General features: G+C 37.2%; 1 protein-coding gene and 1 long non-coding RNA gene across 3 annotated transcripts; one reads left to right on the forward strand and one right to left on the reverse strand.

Annotated features, from left to right (window-relative positions):
• The first annotated feature begins 1,688 nt into the window (after positions 1–1,688).
• Positions 1,689–18,373, forward strand: kif26bb (kinesin family member 26Bb). The gene is made up of 15 exons (XM_056269167.1): positions 1,689–1,792; positions 1,978–2,322; positions 3,456–3,830; positions 6,304–6,461; positions 6,571–6,742; positions 9,117–9,314; positions 9,633–9,726; positions 10,943–11,205; positions 11,935–12,115; positions 12,409–12,553; positions 12,678–12,837; positions 13,018–15,736; positions 15,812–15,981; positions 17,271–17,421; positions 17,563–18,373. The coding sequence occupies exons 1-15, from the start codon at positions 1,742–1,744 to the stop codon at positions 17,760–17,762; spliced, it is 5,382 nt and encodes a 1,793-aa protein (XP_056125142.1). The 5' UTR covers positions 1,689–1,741; the 3' UTR covers positions 17,763–18,373.
• LOC130102994 (uncharacterized) lies at positions 4,833–8,361 on the reverse strand. Of its 2 annotated transcripts, none has more exons than XR_008809314.1 (4): positions 7,977–8,361; positions 6,569–6,704; positions 6,323–6,452; positions 4,833–5,065 (listed from the first exon to the last, which is right to left on the reverse strand). It is a non-coding gene; the product is annotated as an uncharacterized LOC130102994 (long non-coding RNA). The 2 variants fall into 2 exon arrangements; XR_008809313.1 differs by having other exon boundaries at positions 6,569–6,707.
• Positions 18,374–19,094: the final 721 nt, after the last annotated feature.

The raw sequence follows: 19,094 nt of genomic DNA on the forward strand, positions 1-19,094 counted from the left end.
TGCTGGCGCCGGCCGCTTCTTGCTCCCTCTCTCCCCGTCAGCCTGACGCGGGTTTATCCGCCGATCTAACTGTGATATTATTATTTTAGCTTACTTTAATTTATTTTCGGGTGAACTGTATTTGCACTGCTGAATAGAATAAAATAGACAGGTTATTGTGTATACTGGTTTGTCCAGCCTTTATTGAGCTCTGTTGGTTGAACATGATGATTTGCCGAATATAAAGGTGTAACTGTTTTTTCAGTTTGTCTATTAATGTTAATTATTATTGAAGTCATTTTTCAATAATTATTATTATTGAAGTAATTTTTTTCTAGACAAAAATATAGGCCCAGTCACATTTTCACTGGCCCACCCAAAATACAATTTCTGCCTACGCCACTGTATGCAACTACCATTTTGATGCTTCAAAAAGTTCATAAAGGGATCGTAAAACTAATCCAAGTTATTTGAGCAGTTTAGTAAAAATCATACGAAGAGATGCGATCGCTTTATATGATGAACAGATTGATTTTAGGCTTTTGGTCACATAAACATTTTTTATCTCACACATCAGTTGTGGTAAACAGAAGCTCAAGCATTTTCGCTTGACGTGTGAGAACCAATGTTCATTCTTGTGTTTTACGTATGTTTAAGCTTCCGCAAGCCGATGAGGTTCATTCTTGTGCGTTGCAGTTTGAGCTTCTGTTTATGTCCGTTGATCAGTTTAAATGTGAATAAAAATCTAAATTAAATCTTTTCATCATATAAAGCGATCGGTCTTCAGAAAATTTGGACTAATTGCTCATGGATTAGTTTTACGATCTCTAACTTTTTGAAGCGTCAAAGTATAGTTGCGTGTAGGGACAGAAATCTCTCAGATTTAATCAAAACAATCTTCATTTGTGTCTTACGGGTTTTGAATGGCATGAGGGGGAGTAATTAATGACAGAATTTAAATGTGTGGGTGAACTATAGCCTACCTTTAATTGTTGAAAAACTATTGATTTAAACACCTTGAACAAAATGTATTTAAAATATTTCCCCCAAAATACCCAGAAATTCAAACATAATTCTGTAAAATTTTACAAATTATTCAATGCTTGATTAAATTCAATTCTGCATAATTCAACACAGTCATTCAAAATTATTGTGCTGTGCTGTGTGACGATGCAAATACACTATAGCCTACACTCATTTTCAAAGTTTGCAGTGTCTTGAATCAATCCGCATGTGGGCAGCACTGCCGTTTGCAGATCTACATTTTGGTCGATGGGTGGCGCTATCTCATGATTAATCTTAACATACGGTAACCACAACAGTGTGATCTATTCCTTAGAGCAATGACAAGTGGGTGGTACTGTAAACGGAGAACAAAAAAGATGAAGACCTAATCCAACAACAACCCAAGGACGAATATAGATTTTTTTATCATATGCCTTGCATGCACAGTTTTCCTAAGGAAAGTTAACAAGGAGTAGAATATTAAAATCAACGGCAACTTAAATAACAGCTCGCAGGGGGTGATTTAATTCAAGGACTTTTTGTGTATGCGTAAATATAAATCAAATATTCACCGCTACTCACCGGATCACCAAGTTGCAACAACATAAAGGCGCGGTGCGCGAAATCACTGCATGTGCCACTAGGACATCACATTTTTTTTAACCAAGTAAAGTCGGATTTTTCATGAAACACAATAGTTTTTTATTTGAAACGAATGGAAACTTGTTGTGAAGGATAGGAGCTTTATTGAGCGAATATGAAGAATCAAACAGGAGATTGTGAAACAACAGGCAGTCAGCGGTTTATGGTAAGTAGGTGACTACTTCTGCGTGCCTCGTGATTGAATATAAGTAATATGCATCTTTTGTAAGGTCAGTTATATTCCATAATATCTCAATATGATTAATATTTAATTGTTTAAATATTAAAATATATAATTTGCCTAAGATCCTTAAAAATGAATATAGCACGGGTTGCATGTATATTTCACAGATGACCAACGTTAAAATGAGTCCCGTGTTGAAGGGACATGCAGCGCAGAAGGAGCGTCCCACGCCCGAAGGCGCTGGCTCTTCAGGATATGATTCCCATGCAGCACCCTGGACAGGGTGCGCGGGCTCACTCCCGACACCCCTCACTCACACTCTCTCACGGTCAAAATGGCCCAAAGAATCGTTAAACGGTTACCCTCCTGAATACAACTCCATCAAGTCCACTGGGACGAAAAGAGAGACGTTATTCGACACGGGACATTTGTGTAAAAAGTGCATCTCTCATTTCAACATATTCAAAGGGGAAGCGTTTAAACAAGTAATTGACGGAAACCTTTCTACCAAAGTAAGTATATTTCTTTATCATCAAGTTGCATGCATTTAGAAAGGAATAGCATGCATTTTAATGCATTTTGAGTTGTGGACCAAATGCCCTTGTGTTGGGTGGTATCTCCGGTGGACTGCTGCATGCATGTCCCCATCAGCCAGAGTATGTCTCATATTTCAATTACATATGAGGCGCATGCTTTTTTCCCCCTTCCCTTGAAACGAGTTTAAATCGATTAGCTTTTGCAGTTGGTCTGAGATTCATGTGACACTCGTCTAGCCCTGATTGCACTGGAATATGGGGCATAATGGATGGAATATGAAAACTCAGTTCCTACAGAGGAGAACAATAAAGTAAATGACACTATAATGTGATCAGCTGAGATAGAGATGTATTTGCGGCTGGCATGTGTCTTTTTATTTGGTGGTGGGGAGAAATAGGTTAGTGGATCCTTTCTTGTCCTTTTTTTAGTAAACTCAAAATCTCTGACCTCTTTTTTCATGAAATTTAAGATGTTTGAGCAATTTTACTGAATTTAGGATAAAGGAGGGATGAGATTTTTAAAGGGATAGTTCACCCAAAAACGTGAAGATTGTGGCATTATTTACTCACCCTACTGTTGTTACAAACCTGCATGAGTTTCTTTCTTCTGTTAAACACAAAAGAAGATATTTTGAAGAATGTCGGTAACCAAACAGTTGACCGTACCCATTGACTCCCATAGTATTTTTTTCCCTATGGAAGTCAGTGGGGGCCGTCAACTATTTCATTACCAACATTCTTCAAAATATCTTCTTTTGTGTTTAACAGAACAAAGGAACTCATACAGATTTGGAACAACAAGAAGGTGAGTAAATGATGACACAATTTTCGTTTTTGGGTGAACCATCCCTATAAGAAAGAAGGATGTGATTATTTATCATGTCACCAGAGGGGTTTGTGGTTTGAAAATAATGTTACAATATTTATATAATATAATTTTTTTAATTTCATAAAATATTTATAATTTTATGTATGGATAAAACAATTAAAGTAAACTTTGATTAGTACTGTATTAGCAATTTTCACTAATAATCTGTGTAGTTACTTTTACTCGTTTTTGATATGTTGAGTTAACAGTCACTGACAACATTTTTCTTTCTGTGCCTCAGGATCCCAAAGTCTTCATTCATCTTTATGAGAGCATGAAACCACCTGCTAGTACTGTAGAAGCCTGGGGCAACGTGGACGGACGCTGTGGCGTCTGCTCCACTCACTTTAGCCAGTTGAAGCAGGAGGCTATCCGCACAATCCTCACCCAGGATCGGGCCATATGGGCTCCACCTACCACTGCCAACATCTCATCCACAAGCCTTGACTCAGGCTCACAAACGCTCCCCAGAACCTCAAGCCACCGATCTGTTGTCTCAGACCCCCATCAGAGGCCCAGCAATGCAAGGCCGGATTGCTGGATTAAAGGACGTCAACATTTGGAGTCCCTGTGGCCCCTGTCTTCATGTAAAGGAATCAATTCAATATCTCAAAAGGTAGGTCAAACATTTTTTTATGTATTTGATCATATTTTTGCCCTTTAAGTCTTTAAAGGGTTGGTACGCCCAAAAATGTTAATCCTGTCATCGTTTAATCAGCCTTATGTCGTTCTAAACCTGTATGACATTCTTTTTTTGTGTGGGATACAAAAGAAGATATTTTGAAAAATGTTTCAGTGTTTTTTGTCCATACACTGAAAGGTAGTTGGGTCCAGTGTTGTTTTGGACCCAAATGAGTTTCATTGTACAGACAAGAACAGTTAAAACATTCTTCAAATTGTATTATTTTGTGTTCCACAGAAGAAAGAAAACCATACAAGTTTAAAACGTTGTGATAGTGAGTAAAATATGACAGAATTCCCATTTTTAGGCTGAACTACTTTTGGTGAACACTTTCATAATACTAAACATAGACTACCATTCAAAAGTGTTTGTTTTTTTAGATAGAAATAAACAATTGTATAGCCATGATACATTAAATTGATCAAAACCAATAGTAAAGAAGACTTTGTCAAATAAAAGCTGTACTTTTGAAATTTCTATTCAAATAATCCTGAAAAATATGTATCATGGTTTCTGCAAAAATAAGCATAATAAGAAGGATAATAAGAAGCATATTGATAATATTAACAATTTCTTGAGCATCAAATCAGCATATCAGAATGATTTTGTGACACATGCAGCCTTGGTGAACATATGTATGTATTCCTTTTCCAAATAATTTAAAGAAAGAAGCCCTTTCTGTGCTCTTCATATTTTATATCCAGTACACCATCTGTGTGCATAATGTAAGAGTATATCAATTAAATATACATAGCTATGTCTGCCCACCAGGACTTACCAGGACACACGTCATGTGTGCCATCTTATGATATACAACCCTTTAATCAGCCTTGATTTTCTCCAGATACAGAAGATACAGAACTTTTCTGGTTAATGGTTAAACCCACATTTTATCCATACCACAGAGAAGCCAGTCAGGGAAAAAAAGAAGCTTGATCAATATCGCTGTAATATTTAATGACCAGTGAAATATTCATACACAGCGCTCGTAAATACAGATGAAACGAGAATGCATTATGAAAGTGCGGCAGAGAGTGAACATCTCAGACAGCTCCATAAGCACTCAGTACCAGATCTTTATGCGACGCTGACCGAGAGCTTGACGGCAGACCTAGTCCATTAGTCCAGCTCCATTTCATTACACAAACATCCAAGGTAAATTCTCTGTCCTTGAAGTGGAATAAAAAAAAAAAGATTATTGCATGAAGTAAAAGCAGACGAGATGCTTTTTGTAGTATTTTATTTGAAATAGCGAAAACACAACACTGACAGGCATGTTTTAATGGAAAGCGTAACTGCGGAAATAAGATGTGCACATAATTAAATTTTAGATTCTCTCTAGAGTACAGAGAAGTGAGAGAAAGAAAGAAGAGACAGAGGAAAGAATAACAGTTGAGGCAATATTGCCGTCTCTGCCCGAGGGTTGCTCCCAGTGCTAATTGGCGTTATATTCTGCCAATGGAGGGGAGCAAAGAGGGGGCTCCTATTTCGCATGGCTGGATAAAAGCATTGATGAGACATAAAGGCAGGGAGTGACTCTGGATATGTGGATGACTGCAGGCAAGCTATGGTTTTCTCAAGCATAGGCAAAATTCAGTCTGAATATTAGATTTTGGACTGAAGTCCTGTCAGCCCCTGCAGCCTCATTCATCGCCTGTATGCTGATACACATATAAGAAGGCTCATGACTTCATCTGCACATATGACTCAGCTTGTAGTGGCAATACGTAATAATAGTGTCTGACTGCAGTGCATCAAACACACTCATGTTCATGGTGTAGTGTTCACACAGCCATCATTTTTAAATCAGTGTCAGAAAGACTTTTAGTTATTTATTTAGAACAATGAACTGAATTAACATATTGTCTGTCCAGTTTGTTGTATTAAAGAGGACCTTTTTTTACATTTTAAACTTTCTTTAGTGTGTAATGTTGCTGTTTGAGCATGAAAAAGGTCTGAAAAGTTACAAAGCACTCCAAAGGGAGTTATTTATGAATAAGCACTGTTTCTGAAGTCCCTGAAACACTGCGGGTTTTTTCTTCCGGGAAATAAAGCTTCTTCCAAGGTTTACGCAAATAAAGGGGACTAGGTCTGGTTGAGTTGCGTTAGTTCTGTGTTAAAACTCGCTGTTATGGTAAGGTGCGTGACATTTCGGAAACTCGCTCGAAGGAGTTGACCAATCACAACACACTGGTCCAGCCAATCAATCAGAGCACATTGCGCTGTTCAGAAGGAGGGGCTTCATAGAGGCAGAAACTAAACTGAGCGTTACTGACAGACTGGAAAGAGAGGTGCTGCAACTATGTAAAATATGTGAAAAATATATAATGTTTTTTGGGCATTCAAGCATGAAAACCTATTCTAGTTATTGAGCTTAACAATATCAGTGAAGATGATTCTTTCTCAGTCCTCCCAGAGTCCTTTACATGCAGGAAAGGTTTTTGAGAAGGAGAATGTGACCTCTACAGCCCTATGCAACTACGGCGCCTCGCCGCCAGCCCGTTCTTCCAGTATGTCCTCTCTGCTACCTTCAGGAACCTCTGCTGCCTTGTCTTTCTTTGTCAGGTAATAGGAGCAGACCAGAAAATAAAAAAATAAACTGTGATTTGGTAAAGGTGTGATTTGTAGAAATCACATCTAAGCTAAACTCTGTCAAATCTTTGAACATCCACAGGGCTGCACAAAAGCTGAATGTAATGGTTAGAAGAGGGAGGCAGTTCTCAGAAAGTGGTGCTTCCCAACAGCTGACAAACTTCAGTAGCCTCATGCAGAAGTCTCCTCCTCCAGTACCTGCCAACATTTTTCAACCTGCTAGTAAGAGCAAGGAAACACCTGGGATGGGGAAGGTATGGCTGAAATGTTTACTACAAATGTTAATTGTTTAATTTTGCTACTAAAAAATACCAAAACTTATGGGTGCTTCTGTTATTACGTAATATTGCATTGTTAGATTATCGTAGCTGTTCATTTGCTAATAAATCAGAGACAATAATATAATAGCAATTTTATGTAGTAATATTGTTTATTTTATGATTTTTACTGATTGTATAAATATGAAAGCCTGTGTTCTACCTGAGAGTAAAAATGAGTTTAAACGTTTGTACGTTTAAAGTAAAAGTAAGAACACACTACAAGAAATAAAGAAATTTTTGTGAGATGTAAAGTTGCATTGTGAGATATTATGTCACATTATGAGATATAAAGTCTAAAATTTTTGAGAAAAACAATTGGTCACACTTTAGATTAGGGTCCAATTCTTACTATTAATTAACTATTAACTATGACTTTTGCCTCAATAAACTCATAATTACTACTTATTAATAGTTAGTAAAGTAGTTTTAGTTTAAGTATTGGGTAGGTTTAGGGGAGGTAGAAAATGGTCGTGCAGAATAAGGCATTAATATGTTCTATATAAGTTCTAATAAACAGCCAATATCCTAGTAATATGCATGCTAATAAGCAACTGGTTAATAGTGAGAATTGGACCCTAAGTGTTACCGGACAATTACAGTTGTGAGAAATAAAGTCAAATTTACACTACTGTGGAAAGATTTTTTAATGCTTTTTGAACGAAGTCTCTTATCAGTCTCTTGTAAGTCTCTCTTGAAGTCTCTTCTAAAATGCTCTTCTAATATTTGAATAAAAAGTGCAAAGGAAAAGCTTTTGTAACATTCTAAACGTCTTTACTGTCACTTTTGATCAATGTAATGCATCCTTGCTGAATAAAAGTATTAAATAGTATAAAGTATAAACATCTTACTGACCACAAACCTTTTGAAAAAGTGTAACTTTTTTTCCCCTTAGTGACGGAATACAGCTTCCATGGTAAAAATGTCCTGTTCCCATGCACGCATTATTTATTTATTCTGTGAGCAAAGGTGTACAATAACAGTGTTACCAAGATGAAACTAGTAGTATTTGGCTGGTCATGTGATGTTAATATGGCAGCCCCCATGAGCTCCTTGTAAATGAAACAGCTTCTATTAGCCTACTTTAAACACATGTGTCTTTGTCTACAACTTTCTGAATGAGGACAAATGTCCCTTACTTACAGATGGTTTAGATGTCCTTCAGTCTGACCTTGGGATGTGGCTGATCTCTAGATGCCTCACATTTTAGAGAAGACCTTTGAACGTGATGTTAATGGCCCTCCCATTCCATCACACCACCTCCTTGAGGAAGGGAAATCAATTTAGTTTAATTGTAGCTCATCCTGACTTCACTCTTCACAGTTCACACTGATGGGACTCATCTTGAGTTTCAAATTATCGCTCTCAGGGTAGCACCTGGTAGAAAGATCGCACTCAGCTTTGCACATCCAGCAACTGTAGCAGAGATAATGGGTTCTTAAATAATTCATTTCGTGTAAATATGATTTGACAGACTCAGAACAGAGAAGATAATATCACTAGACAAATGCATTCGATATCAGACAAAGCATTAACCAAAACTCGGTTTAGTTGTGTGTTCAATGACATCATGCTTTAAAAATTGGAATATTTTATGTCTTAAATATTACTGTTATAGTTATAGTTTCAGGAACAAGGACATTTTTGTCTCAGTAAAAGTATCGCACTGATGATTTTGATGTTGACCGCAGTGGTTTAAGCTGTCTTATTCTCTGGTTTAGGACTTCATAAGTAATAATGTTTATATATATATATATTATTATATTAATATATATTATATATATGTGTGTGTGTGCACACACACTATATTTAATTATATATAAATATTATAATATATATTTACACACATGTAAACAAAAAACTTTTATGTTAGATGCGATTAATCGTGTTTAATCGATTTGACATCACTAATTATTATGTAAACATTCAAATGCTAAATATATTACAAAAAGTACTTTAAGGAGCAAATATACATTTTCAGTCTTAAAATACATTTTGGGTAATGTGCAAAATTTATTTAAAAAATATATTTTGGACATATAAATGTATATTGATGGCCAAAATATGTATAATTAGATTATATATAATATATATATATAATTATATATAAGTAACTTAAACTTATTTTTAAAAAGAACTATTAGCAAAATATATTTTGGCCATTTTTTATATTTAAAAATATATATCTGACAATATGTATTTTTGCCTTATGGGATTGAGCACTTTTTAAATGTAGATTTAAAAACATCCTAGATTTATATTATGTAATATCTAATTAGTATATTGTTTTGTGTTTTCCCCCCAATTTTAGGTCAAAGTGATGCTGCGAGTCTGTTCGGTTCCTGAGTCAGATCCCTCCCAGTCCTACTCTTTCAAACTGGACCTGCACAAGAAACAGATCACATTGCTGAATGTACCCACCCTCACCCCTCAGAGACAGACTGCTGGCACTACAGTCTCCTCAAAGACCTTCACCTTTGATGCTGCCTTTGGCCACGATTCAACCCAGGTCAGGGCCACTGCTTTGTTATTTCTGTCTCATGATATGAAAACTGATCTGTCTAATGTCTGGAGCCCATCTGAGTCATAATATCCAAACGTCTGCAACACTTTCAGATTTGGTCACTTGAGTGCAGATATTCAATATCTGGATATTCTTCACCAGTATAATCAATTGAGCTGATTTCTCTATGTATTAAATGCATTTTGACTAAATAATGCCAAATCCCGGGAAAAGGTCCTTGAAATGTCTGTTTAGTTCAACTGTCAATTGATTAAACAGTGTTGTCATAAAAAATAAAAATAAAAAAAGTTGATTATATTTCAGGCTGAAGTTTGTGAGAACAGCTTGTGTGAGGTGCTTCAGTGTGTGGTTGCAGGGGCTGATGGTTGCATCCTAACCTTTGGTCAAACCAGTGTGGGTAAGTGAGTTATATTAAAATCTTTTTTACCCTGTAAAGCCTGGCGTATAGGAAATGGTCAGAAAAATAAGATTTACTTTTTAAATGGAACCTTTTATTGAACCTTAAGACAAAACATATGTAAGTGTATATATAAGAAAATCTAACAAATAAAAAAATTGCAAATGTGTTTTATGTTTTATGCAGGCCTTTATGACCCAAATAGTATGATATAATGACAAGTAGGTCAGACCGCTCAAACTGAGCGAAAATATGCAATTTGGTGCTGTTGTTATTTAAATGGCCAGAAAGAAATTGTGATAGCTTGTAATTACAGTATAACAGGCTGCTTACATAAAATGCATATACATATCAGTTGTCACTTTATCTCCCAATAATGTTTTAGTTGAATAATATTTAAGTGCTAAGTTTTGTGATCAACGCTCTGTAGTTTTAATTGTAGAGGTTTTTTACTCATAGTAAATGTGACTATTTCTCACACTAAAAAAAAAATTTATTCAGATTGCAAATTTATACATCTCACTATGTGACGATAAATCTCACGATCGTGACCTTTCTCATATTTGCATCTTCATAATGCAACTCTGCGACTATATGCTGCAGAATGACTGTCTTATTTCACAATTACCTTTTAATTTTTTACTCTGGGGCAGAAATGGGCTTCCATAGCTCCGCGTCCTATGGTGTTGGGGCAGAAAGGTTTAGATTCAAATGTTTTTGTCACTTCTTGTGACTTGTGGGGCCTCTCAATGAATGTGCATTAAATATTGTTCCTTCAAGAGATGGCATAGAGGCTACACAGTAGGTCATCACGGTAATTTACCTTTAAGGTTATTAATTGTTATCCTCCTAAAATCATGAGAACAATCTCTACATGGCATTTGGAGTATGACATCATTCTCTATTAGCTAGATTGAATTACCCGGCCTCCATGTTGGCCCTTGGCTCCCAGCCAGACATCATAAATCTTTTAAACCGGCCCATGCTTGACTGCCAGTAAAGTGCTTTACATTTAATTGGTCATGACATTGCCACAACGCATTTTACACCCCAGTTTGTAAAGTCATTCACCATATATTTAAGCATATTGCAAGCTGTGGCTTTTTGTCATTCCAAATGATGATTTATTTAGCAAAACCCTTATGGGGGGCTTTTCTGTCTAATGATGGTCTGTAATGAAAAATGGCATTCTCACTCTCTTTTTATCTTTTTACAGGAATGTCTTACACCATGATTGGTCATGATGGTTGTACTCAAAGCCTTGGTGTCATTCCATGTGCTATCTCTTGGCTTTTCAAGCTCATTAACAGGAAGAAAGACAAGACATGGGCAAACATCTCAGTTTCCGTGTCAGCTGTAGAGGTCTGTGGGGAAAACAATGCCATTAGGGATTTACTCTCTGATGTTGACACAAGCAACTGCAAGGAGACCTATAAGCCAGATGCTTTCCTCAAAGAGGACCATGTCTGTGGAATACAGGCAATTCATTTCATTTTACCTTCTACTTATTTGTGCAGCACTTTTCACAATGCATATTGTTCCAAAGCAGCTTTGCAAAAAATAGTCCCTGATAATCTGAGGGCACAATTGCATGGAAAAATTCCCTATAATGTTAGTTGGATGATGGAAAAGCCTCAAGCGAGTGCTCATATGTAGCATTTAAAGGAATATTCAGGGTTAAGTGTTAAGTTAAGTGCAATCGACAGCATTTATGGCATAATGTTGATTATTACTTTAAAAATATAAGGCACTTCACTTATAATGGAAGTAAAGGGAGGCACTTGCTCTTTTTAAAGCATAATTCTTACATTCTTAAATTGGATGTAATACAAAGTATATTGTTTGCTTCTTGTGCTTATACTATTCAAAAAGGGAGTATTTTGATGTTTGTGGATTGGCCCCATTCACTTCCATTGTAAGTGCCTCAACGTAACCCAGATTTGTGCTTTTTATGAAGAAAAGAGGACAAGTGCAAATCATTTTTGTGGTAATCAGCATTATGCTACAAATGCTGTTGATTGAGCTAAACTTGTACCCGTGATATTCCTTTAAAAACATTTTGCATGAAGTCTATAACCCTTTGCATGGCATATTATCAATATTCATGAGCAATCAATACAAATTTAATTCATACTCATTGATATGTTAATTGAGACATTCCCATTTACTTGAGAGTCTCCTTATTGGATTGTGTTATCTTGATTCCAGCTCTGCAACCACAGTGTGCTAAATGCTCCAACCCCAGAAAGAGCAGCTTTTCTATTAGATGCAGCTATTGCATCTCGCAGTGGGACGTTGGGCAGTGGAGGGAGACCGCTACACTGTTGTCACATGTTCTTCACCCTGCATGTTCGCCAACAGCACATAGGGAGCAGCACCAAGTCTGGGAGTGAGTTCAGTTGCGTTTTCATGTCTCTAATATGTTGTTCAATAATATGTATGTTCATGTGCAGATTCTCAGTACAGATCTTGATAAACTCGACTTGATAAACAAAGGCCTATTGGATAACATTTCTCATGCGATACTGACCCAGGAGAGTGAAATTGTATACTTTTTTCTATTTTCAGCATAATAAAATAGATTGGTTTGCATTCATGATATGATCTTTTTCATAACATTCGGTGCTTCTTTAATATTATTTGTTTAATTTCTTGTATTAATTAAATATATATTTTCCTCAGTGAATGTGGATCAAAGCAAGCTGAGCCTGATCGATTTAGGGAGCTGTGTGGGGGAGAGGGGTGAAAGCAACTGTGGAGTTTGCCTTGCTGAGCTTGGAAACTTTATCACAGCCAATCTCAACAGACATAAACATGTCCCTAATAGGTACGTTTGTGTATATCTCAATTATAAAAGTAGGAATTCACTAATATAAAGCAGAGTGATTTAATGAAGTAAAATGTATTTAAGTAGCTACATTTAATTACCAGTTATAATTTGTTCAAAACAGGGAAAGTAAATTAGCCATGCTCCTGCAAGACTCTCTGAGCAATGTCAACTGCTCCACAACAATTATTGCCCATATATCCACCTCATCTGAAGACATTACAGAAAGCCTCTGTACAATGCAGACTGTGTCTCGAATGCGAAGGCAGAAAAGGAAGACAAGGGTATGCTTTTATATTAAGAAATGTATTTTATTTTATTTTAACTTATAATTTAATTTAATTTAACTATAATTTAATAATCTAACTATTAAATATATTTATTATTATGGATGTGTTCTCCAGTTTTCAAGTGATGTGAACTTTAGGCAGAGTTGTACATTTTAACTTTTTTCTTTCTTTCAGAAATCTTCCTCGAGCTCGCCCGGGGGAAGAAGCTTAGGCAATGAGAGGAAAGTTAATAATTCCACCAAGCTGAGATTCCAATCTACAGGAACACTGGATCAAGATCTCTCCTCTCCTGGTTTCTCTAGTGATCCAGCATTTTACCCTGGGAGTGACAAGTCCTGTGATACCATTATCTCTGTTGATCCTTCTGGCCTCCTAGATAAAGAGGTTACAAATAGAAGCAGAGAGGTTTTGCCTATTATTCCATCCTTACTCAAGAGCAAATTAGAGTCCAAGAAGCTCTCGTTGATGAAGTTTTGTGAAATCTCTCCACCAATTGCCAATCGCATGAAGCAGATATCAAAAGAAAAGACTAGAGAAGAGTCAACACCAACAATATTGCAAGATAAATCAGAGTTTGAGTGTCTGAAGTGCAACACATTTGCAGAACTCCAGAATCGACTGGGAAACATAGACGGAACAGAGTTGGATCTATGCAAAGATCCGGAAATGAACACAATGAATAAAGCACCTCGCTTTAGCCAAACTGAAAAGAGGTCTAATTCATTGGACATCCAAGCATTGAGCAAAAGGGAATATGATAGTACCAGACAAGGAAACTTATCAAAAACATTTGCCATCATTCACAACAGTGAGGAAATTCCAAGTACTTCCAATTCACAGATTATTCATACATGTCCAGCACAGCTAGATGTAGTCAAACCAAGTGATCCTATGCTGTCTGGCCAATCTCCAAGCAAATATAAGCTTTATAATAAAAAAATGGACATGATGCCCACTTCACTATCTCTGAAATTAGAAGACCAAGGAAAGATAAGATTATCGGATTTCACAATGCAACCCGAGACACGAATTTCTCCTGTCGGCAAGAGTTCTCCGAGATCTACCTCGTCCTCTTCTTTTTCATCATCCCTATCTTCCAGTTTGAGCTCCCCACCGGCTGTTTCTGCCTCTTTGAATGGTAATGTTTTACATTGTACAGCAAAGAACCAGCGAGAGATGAGGGCCACCATTACCGTGACCGTTCAGCAGCCGCTCGATCTTAATGGACATGATGAGCTTGTGTATACCGTGGTTGAGGAGGTATCAATAAATGGGGCCACTGAGCAAGGAAAGGCAAAAATATTAAGTATTCATGAGTCTCACTCTCTCCAGGCTTTAACGCCAGGAAGTCAGTCTGTAAGGATTATCGGCAGCATAGGTGAAGAACAAACAGCAAGTTTTTATAGCACCTCTAATGCAAAAACTTCAGAGAATGAAGTCTCCATGGCCTCATCTGATGCAGCTGTACGACACACAAAAATCAATCCACATATTGACAAGGTAAGCGGCTTCATTGATTCAATAGACCTGCCGCAGCATGATAGTTGGTCTGACGTGCCGCTGACAGAAGATGTGAAGGAGATACCTAGAGGAGCCAATGCTAAACTTGACCCTCACTGTGAAGTCTTGAAGTCCAGACAAAATGCTTGTGAAATTACACCCGAGCAGAGCTGGTTGTGCCAAAACAAAAAGAAAGACATCAAGAATGGCCCACAAATGAACACAGAACACAAGAACCCATGTAATCCAAAAGAAACTCTTAAGGAGAAACAACATGCCAAGAAAGACGGACTTGTGGAATGGAACAAAGACAATGTGCCATCAACATACACAAACAGTCCCACCCTAAAAAGGAAAGAAACAAAAGAAGAGTCTGCAATAGCCAGAAGTGCAATGCTAAACCAGGCTACTGAAACTAAGACCAACACGAAATCTCATTTTGAAGAGAGCAGCAAGTTATTTAATGCAAAACTGAAAGCATTATCCGGCAGGAGCCAAACTTGGGACGAGAGTAATATCGGGAACTCAACAGGAAGCTTGAAAGGTAATTCTAGCTCACCAAGACTTAAAAGCAAGTACCTCGAGGAGACTGCTTTCATCGATATGGCTCCTAAAGGCCTTTTAGATGAACAATATTTTCCAGCTCAACCCAGCCCACTTGGTTTTAAAGAAGACTTTGAGGACTTTGTAAGGTGTCGAGCTAGTCAGAGTCTTGGGAGGGTTCCACAGTTCTTCCCCATGCATGATGCCAACGATGCATCCCGGCCATCCAAAAATGGTCACTCTAAGACAACAGCTGTTAATAAATTCATGCCCAGTTCAAAGATCCAGAAGATGCCAAACTTGTCCCCCAAACCCACTAGACACTCGATCAACAGGAGCTCAAGCTTTTCTCCTAACGGAGCACCTGTCAACCAAAGCTTCTGGTCAACACACTCCCTATCCCGAAGTCAGGACAGCGGTGGTTTGAAGTCGCCTGGTGCAGTCAGGAAGGGAAGAGTTGAACTTTTAAGAAGCAGTAGAGACTCTCTTTCCGCTTTTAGTCAAAGTGGGTCGGATTTAGATGAAAGTGAGGAACTGGGGACGATGAAACCTTTCGTTCACACGTTGCCATCCCCGTACAGTCGGATCACAGCTCCACGGACACCATACCACTGCAGCGGCCATGCCAGCGACACCACCAGTGTTCTCAGTGGAGAGATGCCTCCTGCCATGTGTAAAACGGCTTTACTCTATAACAGAAGCAGTATGGTCAGTAGTGGCTATGAAAGCATGCTAAGAGACAGTGAGGCTACAATTAGCAGCAGTTCAACGCACAACTCCATCAGCGATCAGAGCTGCTCACTCGGTGCTGCTAAAGGGGCGAGAAGTACCAAGAAAAGAACCAACATAGGTAAGGAATTTTCTAATTCAGTGTATTCTAGCATAAAAAACAAGATGGTTTTCACTGTATTGTCTTTGTCCACAGGGTCCAGTATAAGACGCCCATCTCAAGACAACCTCCAGTCGCTGAAGAGATCCTTCAGTGGGCCCAAAATGCACCGGGTGGATCGGGGGGTTGTTGAATCTTATGAAATTAAAGTCTATGAGATTGATAATGTAGATGGCGTACAGAAGAGAGGTGGGGCAGGGAACAAGGTGAGGTTCAAAATGTGTCAATGAAAAAATGTCTGTCTGTCTGTCTGCTTTGTATTTCATTCACAAACTGCTATTGTTGTATGGTCCGTTAAATTGGTAGCACTTGACTCAATTGCTTAGACATGAAAATCTGTTCTTTAGCCAAGTATCCTGACTTGCAACACCGTTTTCTAAAAGTGAAGGCTGGAATACCCTACATGACTTTTGCCCAGGTTTTTTGCCCGATTTGCAGTCTGGAGGAGTCGGCGTTAGTTGGCGAAAGTCAGAGCCAATCTGCAGATTTTGGGCAGTCGGAGTTGACTCATTTCACAGAAAATCGTGTAGGGTGTGATGGGCATTGGATTGGATAGGATTCCATCCAATCAGAGGATATCAAACATGTTTGATATTTTGATCGATTTTTAGAACACGTTTTAATTTGTCATGCGTCTTCTAGCAACATGAGTTTGTGTTCAGAACAACGTGAAAGTGCCGAAATCTGTTCAGATTTAATAGTGTATTCCAGCCTTAAGACTAATTTCTAAAAACTTTAAACATTATTCCAGTTTCACACAATCTGCAAATCTGTTTCTTCTTCCTTTTTTTTTTTACTCTGACACAAATTAGAGACTAGATACTGATTCAGAGTAAATGTGATTTTGCAATCTTTATACATCCTGTTTTTGTTTTTTTCTATTACTGAAAAATATGCAACTCTTTGTTGAAAATTTGGGAAATATTTTGTTATTTTGTTTACAAATGTATATTTTTACAGTTTTCACTCAACAATGTACTGTACACATTTAGGAAAATTTGACAATGTTGTGTACAATGTTTTATCCCTAGTAGCAAAGATGCTGTTCCTCAAATGATGATTAATTTTATCAAAACAATATTGTTATCACAAAACCAAAACTGTATGTTCAGGAATTGCTTTTTTACGTGAATATTCACTTTAATTTATGTAGTACTATTATGTTGCAGAGTTTAAAATGTATAGCTGCTGCTCATTCACTGTAGTAAACGACCATGGTCGTTTTGTTTTAAATAAATCTCACAGTGTGTAATTCAGTGTATCTGTGTATTTGGTGGTTTTTGTGGGTTATTTAAAGGCAAGATTTGATTTAGACGCAAGATAACTTAGCTGCATACAGTGTTTGATTTTGTCTGTATATGAAATGTGTTATAGGAAAACTGTAATATTACATTAGTATAAAAACCTGTGGTGTGATGGAAGGCCAAATGCTAATCTCAGATCTCTCACATTTTTTTATGGAGGGAAACTGACATTTTGTCATCCACGTTTCCAGGGTATAGTCCTCTTTAGTGCAAAGCTGAAATTCCTGGAGCATCGACAGCAGAGAATAGCAGAGGTGAGACTCAAGTATAATGCTCTCAAGAGGGAGCTGGAACATGCCAAGCATCATCTGATGGTGGACCAAGGAAAATGGACCCGTGAATGTAAGGGTTAAAAATATTTGATTATGTATATTACCTAATATTAAGCAATGCAGGATAGAAAACTGTAGGGTTGTTTATGGTTCTGCTTAAACTCCTGTCTTATCAATAATTATAATGGTATTTGTGTGATGTATTTTGCAGTTGACTTATGGCAAACGTTTGAGGTAGACTCCCTGGAGCACTTAGAGGCTTTGGAGATGGTCACTGAACGGCTAGAGCGTCATGTTAACCTCTGTAAAGCACATGTCTTGATGGTCACCAGCTTTGATGTTACACCCAAGTGCAGACGAAAGTGGCGGCATCGGCCCACTGTAGATCATTCAGTGTTTGTAGGAATATAGCATGCCAAGATTTTAAATGATCACTTGTACCAGTTATGCAACATATGAAATGATATGCAAATCCATGCCTCTAAAGCATCTCAAAATCATCACATTATACGGAAGCTTCCGCTGGTGCTGATCGGGCATTCTTGAAATCTAATTTGCTGTAAATGTTTGTGTTGTTAGCTTTAGCATTGGGAGGGATCAAAACAACATATTGGACTGCAGTATTACTTGAAATCCTAGATTATTCCTTGTTTTTCCACTGTTCAGACTTTAATTCTGGGTAGTCAGGATTCAAGATTTCCCTTTGTACATTTGTAAATCCGGGGTTAACCTTCCTACTGGCATATTTGCTAGGTTAACCCTAACCTTAAGTAGCCTATGAGATGACCTGTAATATAACTGCTTGTCTGTGGAAATGAACAATATTTTAATCTGTTTCTCTCCCAAGCATTATTTTATGATTTGTTACGTGTTGTTAAACAACTTGCTGTAACATTCTCGCACCTTATTGTTTCACACAATATACTTTTGGGCTTAATGTCACTAGTTTAAAAGTTGTGATGCGTTACTCCTTTTAAAATGTACAAGTGTGAAATAAAATTAATTTTGGAGGTAAAAAAAAGTGACTGACTTTATTGAGAGTTATATATCTAATTTTTTAACACCCAGGGTTTATTTTGTTGCTGTAAGAGCAAATAATTTGGAAGTTTTATTGTTAAGGTCTTTAATCCTTATGCGCTAATAAAAACTTGTTATGCACTTTTGTATTGTTTTTGTTTAAATTAAGTTATAAATCCTTTTACTGATATTGTGTCAATTTATTTACATGTTTAATACCCACTGTAATCATCAGATGAGAAACGACATGATTTTGAATTATTATTATTTTTATAAAACATTAATAGACATTGAAAACTGTGCATGGTTTGTGTTGTTCACAGAGGATTAAAAAAACATTCGGATGCATTGTAATGAGTCAAATGTTCAGCTCATCCCGCTGTCACAACACATAGGCCCATTACCGGCTGAGATGAAGTGCAGCCCCTTAAGAGTTCACTAAGCTATGGTACAATAGGATAAAACCTATCCTAATATGAAGTCAGAGACATTACAGACCACAGCAAGCCAACATAATCACTGCATGTTTCAAGGGTTGTGTTTACTTTCTGCTCCAATTCCTACATATTCTAATGTCCATTTCATGTTTCCTCTCATAGTTTATTCATATTTTAGGGTAAGACTTCTGAAAATATTTGGAATATTCTTGGATTATATGATGCTGATGGATTAGGCTACTGAACTCAAGCAGACTTTTTCTTTACCTGCATTTTTCTTGTTGTTGAT

This window comes from Rhinichthys klamathensis, unplaced genomic scaffold, assembly GCF_029890125.1.
Source record: "Rhinichthys klamathensis goyatoka isolate OS25496 unplaced genomic scaffold, OSU_Roscu_1.1 h1tg000281l_1, whole genome shotgun sequence".
In the NCBI taxonomy this organism is placed as follows: domain Eukaryota; kingdom Metazoa; phylum Chordata; class Actinopteri; order Cypriniformes; family Leuciscidae; genus Rhinichthys; species Rhinichthys klamathensis.

Coding starts and splice junctions, on each gene's coding strand:
- kif26bb (XM_056269167.1), top strand. CDS start 1,742: ATGAAGAATCAAACAGGAGATTGTGAAACAACAGGCAGTCAGCGGTTT. Junction 1,793..1,977: donor CAGGCAGTCAGCGGTTTATG/GTAAGTAGGTGA, acceptor TATATTTCACAG/ATGACCAACGTTAAAATGAG. Junction 9,315..9,632: donor TTGGCCACGATTCAACCCAG/GTCAGGGCCACT, acceptor ATTATATTTCAG/GCTGAAGTTTGTGAGAACAG.